General features: G+C 33.9%; 1 protein-coding gene across 2 annotated transcripts in view; it reads right to left on the bottom strand.

Annotated features, from left to right (window-relative positions):
- Window positions 1–1,079: 1,079 nt before the first annotated feature.
- The window catches only part of CIP2A (cell proliferation regulating inhibitor of protein phosphatase 2A), a 41,556-nt gene continuing 26,692 nt past the window's right edge, over window positions 1,080–15,943 (bottom strand). Inside the window, exons 14-22 of one of the 2 annotated variants that reach the window (XM_030940740.1) lie at window positions 13,885–14,080; window positions 13,174–13,248; window positions 12,977–13,087; window positions 10,433–10,629; window positions 7,598–7,711; window positions 6,868–6,950; window positions 5,439–5,578; window positions 4,362–4,524; window positions 1,080–2,646 (exon numbers count right to left, since the gene is read on the bottom strand). In XM_030940740.1, the coding sequence (XP_030796600.1) occupies window positions 2,609–2,646; window positions 4,362–4,524; window positions 5,439–5,578; window positions 6,868–6,950; window positions 7,598–7,711; window positions 10,433–10,629; window positions 12,977–13,087; window positions 13,174–13,248; window positions 13,885–14,080 (1,117 nt within the window). In that variant the 3' untranslated portion in view covers window positions 1,080–2,608. Of the gene's footprint in view, window positions 2,647–3,759; window positions 4,525–5,438; window positions 5,579–6,867; window positions 6,951–7,597; window positions 7,712–10,432; window positions 10,630–12,976; window positions 13,088–13,173; window positions 13,249–13,884; window positions 14,081–15,943 lie in introns of those variants that run through there. The other variant, XM_010386603.2, reaches the window with a different exon arrangement.

A 15,943-nucleotide genomic window follows, 5' to 3' on the forward strand; every position in this document is an offset into this window, starting at 1 on the left:
ATTAAGTTTTTTCTGGGGTAGTTCTGAAATGTTTAAATGAACACAAGAATAAACGAAACAAAACTCACAGAGGTCTTTGATGACAGGAAGAAAGTCAATTCACTGCAAAATGCTTAACTGAGTGAGACTGTATAAGGTTTCAAAGTGATGTGCATGTTGAAAATAAACCATGACTTTTTGAGTTCACAATGTTCCCTCTCAATTTATGGAGTACAGAGGCATATAATTTCAAGGACTTATCAGGCTCATTATTCACATTCTTAAAAAAATCAATGAAACATCTGCATTAAATAGGCTACATATACACACACACACACACACACACATATATATATATAAAGTCTGGGGTGTAGTGGTGCAATCACAGCTCACTACACTGGGACATGTCACCACACCTAGCTAATTTTTTTTTATCTTTTGTGGAGACATGGGTGTCACTTTGTTGCCCAGGCTGGTCTGGAACCCCTGCCTCAAATGATCTGCCTGCCTAGGCTTTCAGAATTATGGAACTACAGACATGAGCAGTGACCAAGTTTTAATTTTTAAAAGTTAATTATCTAGAACGTAAACTCAGTGAAAGCTGGAAATGTACAATTATTTTCTTAATCCAAAATACTTTATTATGGCTAATACTCATTTAATATTTATTGGTAATCACTGAGAGCCAAGGTAAAGGGGTAAAGGGATGGCCCAAATGAATCTAATGTCATGATTTAAATAAGTAATTCTCAAATTAGGGGGTTTGGGTAGAAAAATATCAAAAGGTCTTGTAGTTAAAAAAAATCAATATGCTTAACATGCCTATTTATTTTCTTACACTATAGAAAGCAAATCTCACATGCTTTGCTTGTAAGAATGTGCACAAAAAGTACATGCTGTATTAACTGAAAAACTCTAAGTACTATATTTTAATTTTGTGAATGAGTGATGTCATGTAGACTGCTATTTTCAATACATTATAACATTACCAAAATATTCAATTTTCTACCTTTAAAAAGTAGGAAAATATTCACTTGGCAACTAACCATCAAATTAATAACTGATTCAAGTAAGAATTACCAACAATACTAAAACTAGCAGATGCAAGTTGGAAGAGAAACAGCATATATGCAGTATCTGCCCACAAACTACTTACTATTTCCAAAGGGAGAAACACTGAAGAAACGACTTTACATTGGTGCATGCAAAGAGGTGAACATACTGATGGTGACAGCCAGAGTCTTTCCATATAATTGCTTAAAGCAAAAATTATCACATGGTTTTAAGGGTTAGCTACATAAGTAGAGGTAATGCACATGTCAACTATAGCATGAAGGATGAGAAGAGGACAGAAGGACCTATAGAGTTGCAAGGTTTCTACATTTTATGTTAAGCAGTACAATATTAACTCTAAGTGGATTGTTAAAGGACTTATTTTGTCAAAATTGATAAAAAAGCAAGACCTAACTCTATTTGTTTACAAGTCATGAATTTTACATATAAACATACAGGTTAAAAGTAAACTGAGAAAAAGATATATCAGGCCAACAGAAAACACAATAAGAACTAAGTGGCTATGTTATTATCAAATAAAATAGACCTCAAGATAAAGACTACCAAACATAAAAAGACATTTCTTAATAAGTAAATGTAACATCTAATAGCAAAGTTTTGACTATTTTTGTTACTAAAGTTTGATTGGAACACAGCCATGACTATTAATTTATGTATTGTCTGTGGCTGCTTTTGTGCTGCAATAGCAGAGTTGAGTTGTTGTGACAGAAACTATGTCCCATAAAGCCTAAAATATTTACTATCTGCCCCTTTACAGAAAATGTTTGCTAACTCTTGCAAAGGATTAAGTCACAAACAGGACACATGGCTAGTACAATGGTATACATGCCAAAAGCAAAGTTGTAAATATAGTTCATAACTATTTGAAAGGAGGAAAAGAATCAAATTATAGTAAGACTGAGTTTTAGGGAATATAACTTGATAAGTACCTATAACGTATGAATGAATGACCACAAGTAGAAGTAGAAACTTAAACATATTTTCATTTAAGTGACAGTCCTAACTCATAACAGAATCTCTTTTAATTCTTAAATAACTAGTCCTTTTAAGTAAATAGACCCAAAGGGACACTGACCTGATAATTTCCTAAGACACAGCATACAGTTTCATTATTTTCTTTTTGTCCTGACATTAAATTAATGAACAATTTAATATAAACTTCAACCAAATTTTATGAGACGTGTCTATTTGTTCAAGTGGCAAGTGTAAATAATAAAAGAAACTGTGTTAATGTATACTTTGGAGACAAACTCTCCCCAGCAAAATTTTAAGAGGATGTGAGTAATCCTAATATAATGATGTACTCCCTAAGTTTTGTTTTTTCCATCAGGAAATGGACATGCATACACACATACAAAACCCTGACTATGGTGGTGGTTCAAATTTGATTAAATTTTTTTTTAGATAAAAATATTTAAACACACTTTTGCTTTTTAAATGAGGTACACAGTCCAACAAGAAAACAAAAGTAAGTGATATAGTAAAGGCACTCAGAAAAACAATAGAAACAATATGAAAGGTGTTACAAGAGACAGAAAGAGATGAAGGGTGATGATTAGTACTCACTTTCAAAGCTGCAGTATGGACTTTCCTCTTTAGGGAGAGAAGATAAGAAATAAACAGGTTAAAATTACATTAAAAAATGGCTACTATATATATGGGGTAATTATATAGATCTTTACGAAAAGGCAAACTGAGTTCTTTAAATACATACTTGTGAGAATGGGATAGATCTGTATTATCTAATAGGATGGTTATCAAAATTAAATTTCATAAAATTAAAAATTTAGCTTTTTCAGTTGCACAGGCCACATTTCAAGCGCTCAATGGCCACTTGTAGCCACTGGCTATGGTATCGGACATCACAGAACATTGCCATCACAGAAAATTGTATAGGGCAGCACTAGGCTAGACTGTCTCAAGATGTCTGAATTGTAAAGATAGATTGATTTTCCCTACAGTTTTTGGTTCATTCATTCATGTCTTTCTTTAACGTTTTGTCCCTTTTATTTTACAGAACCTTTTATTCTTCAGTCTTATCTATCCATTTAAACTTTTTCGTATTTGACTGAAAATGCATGCAATTTCAAAAGAGAAACAGAATGTACCTCCTCCATAGAACAAATAGTAATTTAAAATGTTTTACTCTGCATAATACTTTTTTAAAAATTTCCAGAGCTGCACAAATCTAAATTTACTTAAATCAAAGAGAGATATGGTAAAGCAAACACCAACTAAAATTAATGACTGTAATGGTATAGCAATAAAATCAATCAAAATATTGATGTAAAAACTTTTCTTACACAGTAGTTAGAGCATATGATTCAAATGAAAAGTACAGAAGGACCCTTGTATTTAAAAAAAACCATAAAGGTATTTAACCTATGCTTTAAAATTAAATGAACCAATTAAAAACTAAGACAACACATTAAATACAATTCATATCAGAATTAACAGTAAATAATATTTTTCTGAATATGCAGCAAGAGTAGAATCCAAATTATCCTTATGTAAATCATAAGAAACTTATAATTAATTATAGATGATCTGGACCACTATGCAACATTTGAAAAAAGAGAAAAAAAACCACTAAATATACCTTACAAAAAAATTCTACACAAGTTATTAGATTTTTTATGAGACAGCTATTGTGTTAAATTAAATGTAATCATTTAAATGTAATAGTTTAACACAATAACAGTTTTCTAATTTTTATACATTTTATTACCATTGCATTTTTTTCAAATTTAGAAATTATGCCACACGTTACTGCATTTTAAATGCAGTAATAAAAATTATTTTAAATTCACTAATATTCTCTTCTCTGCTTCTTCAGAGAAAAACTTCTCTAGCATTATCATACCTTCTCTCTTTTAACTTTACTTTTTACTTTTACTCCCTTTATATTTTTATTTTGTAATCTTTAGGATTGTTATATCAAGAAAGTTTAGTCTTAAGATCTAAATAATCACAAATGACAATAAATAAGACAGGCAATACAGAATAGAAAGCAACTAAGAAAAAGGAAAGAACCTTAGAAAAATGATAATGAAAGTTAAAAATGATTTTCTAATGTAAGAACCAAAGAAAGCCTTAAGCAATAAAAGCCAGAAACAAAAAGTAAAACTTAAAAATTTAAATTTCTATTCAAACTATCAAATAAAAAACATACACCAGATCAGGGTTTTTACAGATAACCTATTGTTGTGAAGTCACAAATTAACTCCCCTACCCACCCCCTCCAATAGATAAATATATCAAAAATATCATTAGATTACAAATTCCAAAATGCCATAATGTCTATATACTGAGATTCACAGTTTCTGGATTTATTTTTCCACCACTTAAACTGTGGATCATTGCTATCATGTGGGAGTGTTTGTTCAATTCCTCTTGCTGAAGTTTCACCAAGGACTCTTTCTCTTCCAAACGACCTTCTAATTGTGCCTTTTGAACCTCTAGAGAGGAAGCCTAAGGAATTGGGGTTGGGGGAGGAGGAATAATTGAGAAGAAAAATAACTTTAATGTTCTCTCTATACATATACTTTAAGATGCTTTTATTTTTTATTTGTACAACAACCATTTCAAGAAATACTATAAATATTATACTTCAGTTAATTCAATTATATGGTGGTTTAAAACGAAAAATCATTAAACAATATAATACAAATTGAGAACACTTTCATCTTAAGTTAATGCCAGCAGCTGAAATTTTGCAGAAAATACTACACACTACATATTAAAATTACTAATAAGATAATCACATTAAAGCAGAACCAGAAAAACTATAAATGTGATACTAAATTTTATGCCTCTTCCATTACTCCGTAGTAGTGGTAGATCAGTCTTTCAATCCTAGTCTGTTCTCATCTTTCTGGTAGTAAACAGGCCAGAAAGTACAATTCATAGCTACCACTCAAGCTACGCAACTATGGTAATATAGAAAGAACCCTGGACTCAGATTCAGAATATATATCTGTTGATTCACGTATTAGCTGTGTGACTTTAGTAAGTAACCTCAGACTCAGTTTCTTCAGTTGTAAGTTGAAAATATTTATTAATATTAACATATTATATAATATTTGTTACAGTGAAAATTATACAGCTACCTATGTATGACATCAAGTACTGGTAACCCCTTTCCGTATTCTTTGCACACTTGAAAATAGTAAGTGCTGACACAAAGTATCTGTTTAATAACTGCTTAACTATTTTAGAAAATATATTATGAAAACCTCGTAACAAATGATACTCAAGCTGCTTTGAGATCCTAATATCTTCTAAAAAATTTGCTGAAGAAACAGTACATTCATTTATCCATATTTACCCTTTTCACAACAGACTTTTTCATTTTACTGCAAATGAGAAATGGAACAGATTCTTACCTTAATGCTCAGCTCTTTTCTTATCTGTTCTGTTCTGCTTAATTCTTTTCTAAGGATATCAATGGTGTCTTCCTTATCTTCCCTTTCCTTTTGTAAGGTTTTAATCTTTTCTTCTTGTACTTTTGTTTTCTGATGCAAATCTTAGAAAAAAAAAGTCAAGTATATACTCAGAGGTCTTACACTGACTACTCTGAAATGGTTTAGTAGCTACTATAAGAGTAAAAGAAAAATAACTAGAACAATAAAGAGAAACTTCTTTTTTATAACAGTATTCTATAGAAAATACCTTATGACAGTATTCTATAGAAAATACCAAATCTCCATGTCTTTCTTCCATCCTCTGTTCTAAATATAACATGCTATATAGGAGAAGGACAATCCTCAGAGTGTAAGGGTTAGAAAAGGGAGAGCTACAACTATGAAAAATTATATAGGTAGGTGCCTGCGCTCTAAGGCAAGTGAGAACAAAAATGTTTTTCTGGATCATTTCAAATATACCATTAAGAAGCTAGTAACTAAAAGTTACCTAATACTGCCACCTGCTGTTATGTTCCTTAAACTTTTTTTTATTTTGAAAAGGGCAATCCATAATCCTAAATCATTTAACGAAGGAACAGAAAACCAAATACTCCAAGTTTTCACTTCTAAGTGGGAACTAAACATTGAGTACACACAGACATAAAGATGGAACTAATATATACTGCAGACTAGAGTTGGCAGGGGGTCGAAAATTACCTATTGTTACCTATTTGGTACTATGCTCACTACCTGGGTGATGAGATCTATATCCCAAACCTCCGTGTCATGCAATATACCCAATGTAATAGACCTGCACACATGCCCCTTGATTCTAAAAGTTGAAATTATAAAGAAACTAAATTAAATTAAATGGGCAATCATCTCTTTCTTTTTTTTTCTTTGAGACAGTCCTGCTTTATCATCCAGGTTGGAGTGGAGTGGCATGAACATAGCTCACTGCAGCTTTGATATCCCAGGTTCAAGTGATTCTCCAACTCACTTTAGCCTCATGAGTAGCTGGAACTACAGGTGCACACTACCACACCTGGCTAGATTTTTGTATTTTTTGTAGAGATGGAGTTTCACCATGTTGCTCAGGCTGGTCTCAAACTCCTGAGCTCAAGAAGTCTACCCATCCCGTCTTCCAAAGTGCTGGGATTACAGAAGTGAGACACTGTGCCTGGCCAATTTCTTATAGTTCCTAAATTTAAAAAATGTACTGCTTTTTCAGCTTGATCAAACTGAACTGCTTTTGTGAAACATTATGTCAAGAAAAGGGAAGCCATTTCAAATGTGATTTAAGGTTTAAAACAATAAGGGAAGTAGAAAATAAAAAAGCAAGCAAAACCACTCATGCTTCCAAAACAAATACATTAAAAATAGACAATGTATTAAATAAGAAACCACTTACTTGCTAGCTTATGTTCTCTGTCTACTAGCTGATTCTGTACTTCTTTTCTCTGTTCTTCTTTCTCTATTAATTGGGCAATACTTCTGAAGTTATAAAAAAATGGAAGAAAACATTAATGAACCATATGCCATTTGTAAACTTTTTTCCCCAAACAAGCACTTTGGGAGGCCAAAGTGGGCAGATCACAAGGTCAGGAGATCCAGACCATCCTGGCTAACATGGTGAAAACCCATCTCTACTAAAAATACAAAAAAAAAAAAAAAAAAAAAAGTAAGGTCTCGCTCTGTCACCCACGCTGGAGTATAGTGGCATGATCTTGTGCTCACTGCAACCTCTGCCTCCCGGGTTCAAGTGATTCTCCTGCCTCAGCCTCCTGGGTAGCTGAGATTACAGGCACCCACCACAACACCCAGCTAATTTTTGTATTTTCAGTAGAGACAGAGTTTCACCATGTTGGCCAGGCTGGTCTCAAACTCCTGACCTCATGTGCTTCACCCACCTCAGCCTCCCAAAGTGCTGGGATTACAGGCGTGAGCCATCACGCTCGGCATTTAAAACAAAATTTCTAAGAACAGCAATTGCCTGTAAATTCCACCAAATATATATCTTATATCTAAAATAAGTAACAATTCTATTAATTTTATCAATAAAAAACAATGTTCTATATAAAGAGAATCATTTTGGTTTTGAAAAATCCCACATATTCAGAATATAGAACTAGAGATTTTACTTTTCATTTTGTTCCTTGAGTGACTCATTCAACTTTTTCACTGTCTCAATGTGTTTATTCAGAGAATCACATGTGATCTGTAAATCTTTATTCTTCTTTTCAGTACTTTCATTTCTGAAAAGACAAGAAAATGAGTTGGCATCATTATGGAGGAAAACATATGAAGGAGAAAAGAAACTCAATAGTGTTTTCTTTACTATCTCTTCTAACCAAATTGCATATGCTAGAAGAGAAGGAATGTTATGAACAAGCAGGACATAAACAGAATTTGATCAACTCTAAAAGGCAGTAAATACATGTTTTGGTTGACAGATGTAGTAAAAATTACTATGAGATAGAAATGTGTGGGGCATTAATCTCATATTTATGGACATAAAGCCTTATTTTACAGATGATATTGCATTACATAATTTGCTATAAATAAGTTTAGGGTTCTACATTTGTCTCTTTAAAACTCTGCATCTAATAGTCCTATTTATTTTATCTGCAAAGTAAACACAGAAAAAAATCCTTTCTAAAGTGATACTTTGATACTCAACTACCATAAGCATAAAATGTCCTTTTTATTTCACTAAGTACAAAGATTTTAAAAAAGCAACCCAAAAACCAAACCAAAACAAACAAAAAAAACCAGTAGCCAAATTTGGCTAGCAGTTTTTGTATCTAATCCATACAGAAATTTCAACAATCTGAGTTTGAGTACCTGTAGACAGTCCTGACCATTACAAATGACTTTTTCCCCAGCCAGCTTCATTTACATGTTATCCATTTGTCCATTCAAGGAATTTCACCTTCTGGCCCCTAAATCACTAGCTGGAACATAAGCAGGTCTTAGAAAACACGTATTTTTCTTGGACCCTGCCTATCTCTTAGGTTCTCTATGTGAGGCATAGCAGGGACCCCCTTTTTAGGAGGTCTGAGGACCTCAAGCTGGAAAATAAAGGAAAATCCTGAGTTCATTCAAGGGAAATTCCAGGGACCTAGCTAGTCCTAGAAGTAAATAAGTAACTTGTTAAACAGGAAGGTATTAGTAGCCTAAATCAATAGTTAACAAACTTAAAAGTACCAGAGACTTGATTCTTTATAGAACTTGAAGAAAACAACTTAACACATGTCCCTGAGTTGTATTTCAGAGACCCGGGCCCTCACTGAGGAACCCCACTGACCAGATCCATTGACGAGTAGACCTCAGATAAGGGGGAAATTAAGGCTGAATTTTAACCACTGTTCTTTGTTCTAAGTTTCTTTCTCAGGGTCTTGAACAAAGTCACTCTCCCTAGCTAGTTCACATTTTTCTACTGACCCTAAATTTTTAAACAAAGCTGCTCTTCCTTAACCAACTGCAAATCGAAAAATCTTTGGGTCTACCCATTACGTGTAAGCCCCTGCTCCACAATATCCTCTCCTTTAAACTTAAACCAATGTGTAACCTTTTTTGATTTATGATTTTTGCCTGTAACTTCCACTTTCCTGAAATTTACTCTTGTCTTTAAAAATCCTTGCTTGCAAGCTACTGGGGGGGTCAAGATTTGAGCATTTGGCTGCCTGGTCCTCCCTGCTTGGCACCCTGCAATAAAAGCCTTTTGTTCTATCACTGCAAACCTTGGTGCAGACACCTGGTTTTACTGTATTGAGCAAACGGACCTCATTTCAGTTCTATAATGTATTTTCTTCACTGCTGAAGTTCTCAACCTGGCTTATTGCTAATACCACACTTTATCAGTGGTGCCTCAAACAATCAGACTTTGTAAAAACTTGTTGGGGAAAATATCCTGCTAAAAAATTACTTTGTCATCATTTTCTAGATACTATTCATTTCTCACCCTTCATTATTATTGATGGGCAAATAAGTATATGTACCGTGCCAAGCAAAAAATTTCTGTACCTCTGTATTAACAGCATGAACAATCTTAAAATAAAAAGTAATAAACAAGTTCCCCCAGAGTGCTTTTACTTTTATTGGTTGGTAGAAAATACATAATTGTTCCTGGTCTTCCCTGTAATTCAGAAGTTTTACAATTGGCATAAAAAGATAAAGAGTTTATAAGGGAGGGAAAACCAATCACACTTTGTTAGTAGGCACACAAATTGGTACAGGCTGAGCAACACTAATTTGAAAATCCAAAATCAGTCTAAAATCAAAAGTACTCCAAAATATTAAACTTTTTGAGTGCTACCATTGTGTTCAAAAAGGATACTCAATCTGTATCACATTTTGGAGGAAAATTTAAAAATATCTATCAAAATATTAAATATACATACCCTTTAACTTAGCAATTCACCTATGCAAACTTATTCTACAGATATAATCACACATGTAAGTAAAACTATAATCAATGACATTAAGAGATGAGTTAAACACACCTAGATTTCCATTCTATTAGGCTGAATGATATGAAATTGCCAATATTCAACTACTTTTGATCTGCAGAAATGACCATTCAACCTAATACTAATTTGACAACTAAGTTTATTTAAAAATTATTAATGAAGTGCCTAACTATGCAGCAAGCACTCCTGCAGGCCCTAGGGATTTATCAGTAATCAAAACAGACAAACTTGTCCTTGTGGAGCTTATCTCCCAAATGACTGCTGACTGTATGAATACATAAAAGTCAATTGGAAAGACCTGTATTTTGTTTCTAACATTGATACTGAGTTTGAGGAAGCAACACTTCATTTCATAATGACTTAAGTTTCTTGCTAATTACTTACCTTATGTGTTATCAGAATACATGAAATGCTTACAAAGGATTTTCGGGTCTCAGAAAAAAAATGCTGTTTGTTCATTCTAGATTCTAACCTTACACAGAAGATTTTACTTTATTTATTTACCTCTGAAGAAGTTCCATGTAGGATTTTGTCAGTATTTCATGCTCTTCAGCCACAGACTCTAACTTCCTATTATGTTGAAAGAGATGCTCAATATCACTCTGGGCTCTTTCTGATTCAACTTGCTGTGCCTTCAGCAACACACTAAGCTCTTCATTTTTTTTCTCAACTTCTCTCAACATACTAGCAAGTGTCCGTGCCTTAAAAAAAAAAAAAAAAAAGAACTTAGACTTTTCCATCATCTATATCATATGTTCAACACATACCTAGAATTTAAAAGTTTACTAAGTAACTAATAAGCTGGTATCTATTGGGTCATGCAAAGCTGTATTAATCATATATACTTAAGACTTTACTTCTAATAAGTTGGATACTGTTATGATTTTTTATTTAATACATTATCTGATAAAAACAATCTCACTATGATCAAATTAATGGAAACGGATACAACTGCCGCAACATGAAGGTAGTACTACATACAGTGTTCAATTAAAAAGGTATGGTCCTCAGAGGTAGCCATTAACACTAAACTGCTAAGTGTGCACACCATCAGCATTCTCATTTCAGGTGAGAATTAGGAACAAAATCTTAACGACATCACAGATGCTTAATCAAACACTTAAAATTAAGCTAGTATAATCAAGGAATGTAACCTGTACCATAACCTGCATGTATTTATTATGTGATATGAAACACTAAAAAAGCAGAAAAGTCACTAGAATAAAAAAACTCGGTTCCCTCCAGCCCTTTGGACTTTATTTTAGAATGCTAAACAAAACTCTAAGCCCTTCTCTGTTTTTATGACTTTGTAAAGAAGCTATATCCAGTTATTTAGTACTATTTTTATAAGAAACTTTTCCAGTAACATGGATAAAATACTAAACTCTCTAATAAAATACAAGACATGTCCAACAGACAGATAATGTAAGAATGTGCTATACGAGAGGGAAAAATTATTTTAATATCACTAATGTTCTTTCTTGTAATTTGTGACAAATTCAACATACCAGTTAAGACAAATGAAACCATGTTAAAATAAGAAAAAAAGAAATAAATATGGGGAAAAAAAAGAATACCATTATTCTGAAAATACTTAAGAGGCATTTTACTAGTCACTCATTTTGATGCATCTATCAAAAGCCAGGAACACTTTATTATAATTCATTCATTATAAATAATATCAAGTTGTATAGATTCCATTTGTATCTGCTGGTAATTTCATATTGCTGCAGTAAGTTCACTCTTAAGGTATACATTATATATATACACAGTACAATGCCAAATTCACTGAGCATCTATAACGTGCCAAGTGCTATGCTTGGGCCTGGAGCGATAGAAGCAGTCTTTGATACCATGAGTGGTGGGATTAAAGAATTTCCACATGGTTTGAAAAATGTTATTGAGAGATAAGCATAGGTTTGATACACAGAGGAAGGATCGTCAAACATATGTGTGGGAAGGAGACCAGAGTAGGCTTCTGGGTAATGGGGGTATTTTAACTGAAATCTGAAGGATTATGAGTTAGGCAGAAGAGAGGAAAAGGTGTTCCAGACATGGTAAGTCAAGGAAAGTCGAGGAAATACCAGAATACGTCAAGTTCCAGAAAAAACAAAGTAGCCTAACATGGTTGACTGCAAAGAACGCGCAGAAATGAAAGATGTGGATTGAGGACTATGTAGATTCCTTATATGCCAAACTAAAGAATTTTAATGATATTCTGAAAGCAATAGCAGCTACTGTGAAAGATACTCAGCACAAAAGGGACAGGATCATTTTACTGCCTTAGAGATCCCTGGGGGAGAGGCCAGGTGAAGGGGTAGAACCAAGAAAAGATGACTGGCTGTAGAGCAGCTGAGAAGAGGGTAGAAGACTACAGGTAGGAAGACTAATTGCTCTGCTATGATTCATACAAAAAATGAAAAGGATTCAGCCTATAAAAATAGTGGTAGAAACAGAGATATGGCAGAAAAGAGCAATATTTAGAAGGTAAAATCAACTGGACTTGGTGAATAATTATAGGAGGTAAAAACTGTGTGATTTCCAGGGTTCTTATTTGTAGAACACTAAAAACAGCAGAGGGAATACATAAGAATAATTCTAAAAAGGAAAGGGCGATTAGTTCATTATTGGTTATGTTGAGTTTGTGGTATTTGCTGTATATTTAAACGGAGCAACATACGCACCTGGTGCTCAGGAAAATGATCTGTGCTTGACATACAAAATTAGGAACATTACTATTTTGGTAACCACTGAAACCACAGAACACAAAACTGAAGGATAAAGGTTTAGAACAAAATCTTCAGAGTCCCCAATAGTTAAAGGTACAACATAAATAATATAGGAAAATAATACTAGATAGGAAAAAAAATCAGATAATGATGTAACCAAAATTAGAGGAAAGAATTTCAGGAAGAAGGAAGTAGGCATGTCAAATGCTAAGGAGAATTTACTTCAATTAGAGTAACAAATACATAACTAATATTTTGCATGTTTTATTTCATTTTTAAAATTTTCTAGAAATCAGATGTGTCTTTATATTCTACACACCTCTGTTTCAGCTTGAGTTCTTTGACAGCGATGCTGAGCAATCAGTCTATCAGCCTGTGCAAGGGCTAGAGCTTTTGTTTCCAAAAGATCTTGTAGCCTGCTTTCTTTGGACTACAAGAAAACATATCATTAATTTTCATTTTAGCAATACATCTATTAAAGCGTATTATACATCGTTAAAATAAGCTTATACTCACAGCTAATGTGGATAGTTTCATTTCATATACATCCATTATGTCAGATATTCTCACATCACAAATCTGATCCTTTACCTACATTTTAAGAGAGTAAAAAAAAAAAATCGGAAAATTTTAATAAAATATTTTGACACAATGACAAAATAAGTGCCTACTTCAAAACTAAATCATTAAAACTTAATGATGAGTAACAAAATAAAAACAAATGCTACATCAGATAGGTCACAAATATTTCCCTTTTCTTTTTTGAGATGGGTCTCACTGTCACCCAGGTTGGAGTGAAGTGGTGTGATTGTGGCTCACTGCAACCTCTGCCTCCCGGGTTCAAGTGATTCTCCTGCCTTAGCCTGTCGAGTAGCTGAGACAACAGGCATGCGCCACCACGCCCAGCTAATTTTTTGTATTTTTAATAGAGATGAGGTTTCGCCATATTGCGCAGGCTGGAATTGAACTCCTCAGCTCAGGCAATCTGCCCACCTTGGCCTCCCAAAATGCTGGGATTACAGGTGTAAGCCACCGCACCCAGCAAAATGTTGAAATTTTGACTGATTTTTCTTCATTTCCAAATTTTCCAGAATATTGTTATTTTTTATATCAAAAAATAAGCTTTCAATAGTGAAATCTGTACCTAACAGTGTTTAGATACACGTTATAATAGAGGTTGACATGTAGCTAATATGTACCAGGTTATAATTGCTATTTTTCACTCACCACCATTCCAGACTGAAGTTTCTCTATTAATTCTTCAATATTCAATCCAGGAACACCATCTTTCAAATGAGGAGGAGTTAAACACTTTACTGATGTAGGAAAACTGTGATTTGATGATTGCCAGGGCATTTTTCTGGGTATATGTTCTGTTTCCTGTTGTCTATAGGCATTATTTGCTGCTATACTTTCTCCAAGTCTGAATGGGAGTCAAAGAAAGTAAAAAAAATATATATGAAAATAGAAAAAAAAGGCAGACTTAGTGTAGAATTAGGGAATCTTTAAGAATGGGTCCTTTTTTTGAATAGATGTCTTCAAATAATCTTGGAGACCATGATGAAATGAAGTCTTCAGAAATATTCCAAATTTTCCAGAGCATCTACTTTTCTGTTGCTAACCCTTTATAATGACAGCTTCACTTCTGGTTTGGAGGCATTGTAAGACTAGTTTATGAGTGTGGATTATCTGTAATAAGTACAAAGTTATTGGTACTGGTCAGAATAATGTTCTTATCATGGGGGATATCACCTGGCCTTTACATCCTTAGTCCTTTACCTTTCTCACTCAGTACATACTTTTCACCAACCTGACTTCCATTCTAGCCCTTTAAAATCCTCTCTTTCTCCTACCCCAGGCCTTCATATGAGCTGTTCCTTTACCTGGAACACGCTTTCTACCACATCTACATAGGGCTGGCTCCTTCTTATCATCAGGTCTTAGTTCAAATTCACCTCTTCAGAGAGGCATTCATTAATGTCCTATATAATACTATTATTAACCACCCATCCTCTCCATAGTGAAGTGAAAAAAAATATTTTTTTTCACTTATCTCTTAACTAAAGTACAAACTGCATGATGGCAGGCACTCAGTCTAATTTACCATAGGCTGGGCATGGTGGCTCACACCTATAATCCCAGCACTTTGGGAGGATCACTTGAGTCCAAGAGTTCAAGACAAGCCTGGGCAACATGGTGAGACCCTACCTCTACAAAAAATAAATATATTAGGCAGGTGTGGTGGCACACGCCTGTGGTCCCAGCTACTCAGGGGGTTAAGTAGGGAGTATCACTTGAGTCCTAGAGGTCGAAGCTGCAGTAACTCATGATCACACCACTGCACCCCAGGCTGGGTGATAGAGTGAGACCCTGTCTCGAAAACAAACAAGTAAATACACACAAAAAAACTCCTACCTACCAATGCATCCATAATATACATTCAGCTTATTAAACTGCCCAAGATAATGTCAAATAAGGGCACTAAATAGTAAGCATAAAATGGACACCTGAGATAATGCTCAAAGAGAAAGTTATATACAACACAAATAGGATAGGGAATGCCAAGACACAGTGAAAATGGTGGGAAGGCCTCATATACAGAGGCAGAGGATAAGACTCCCATGTTCAGTGAGGCTGCAAATTTCCCCTTTGAAGCTTTTGAGGTTTTGTTTCATGTCAGATTACCAGTTTATGCAAGTAGGCCATCACAAAATAGAGCAGCTTTACAGACCACTTTTAACTTGTAACTTGAAAAGCTTCCTATGTATTTTTGTTGTTGCTGTTAAAAAAATTTATTATAAAATTAAGGGAATTTTGGTTACATGTTCTCTAGGTCTTACATCCCATACTTTAACTCTTAAGGTATGATGACCTAAATTGCTAATTCTGAAAAGTGGAATTGCTAAATCAGTGAATAGCATATAGCATGGACCAGCACACTTTTTCTTATAGGTCAACAGTAAGTATTTTAGATTACTCAATTCTGCTTTTACAGAGTGAAAGCAACATAGACAGAGTATAAAAATGAGTGGGTGTGGCCATATTCCAATAAAACTATTTACAAAAACAGGTGCCTGCCCACTGGCCAGTTTGCTGACCCTGGTATATAGGGAATATCTTACCTGTTTATCAACTGCTTCAAATTATTCAAATCATTTTTACAAATTTGTATGTATAAATGACTTAAAAAAAGTTTTTAAACCAGACTCCTAATAGACATTTAGTTCAGAGAGACCTGAAACCTGAATTTTTTTCCAACATAATTGCAAATACTCTTATTGCTTGA

The sequence above is a fragment of the Rhinopithecus roxellana genome, chromosome 1, assembly GCF_007565055.1.
Source record: "Rhinopithecus roxellana isolate Shanxi Qingling chromosome 1, ASM756505v1, whole genome shotgun sequence".
Lineage (NCBI taxonomy): Eukaryota > Metazoa > Chordata > Mammalia > Primates > Cercopithecidae > Rhinopithecus > Rhinopithecus roxellana.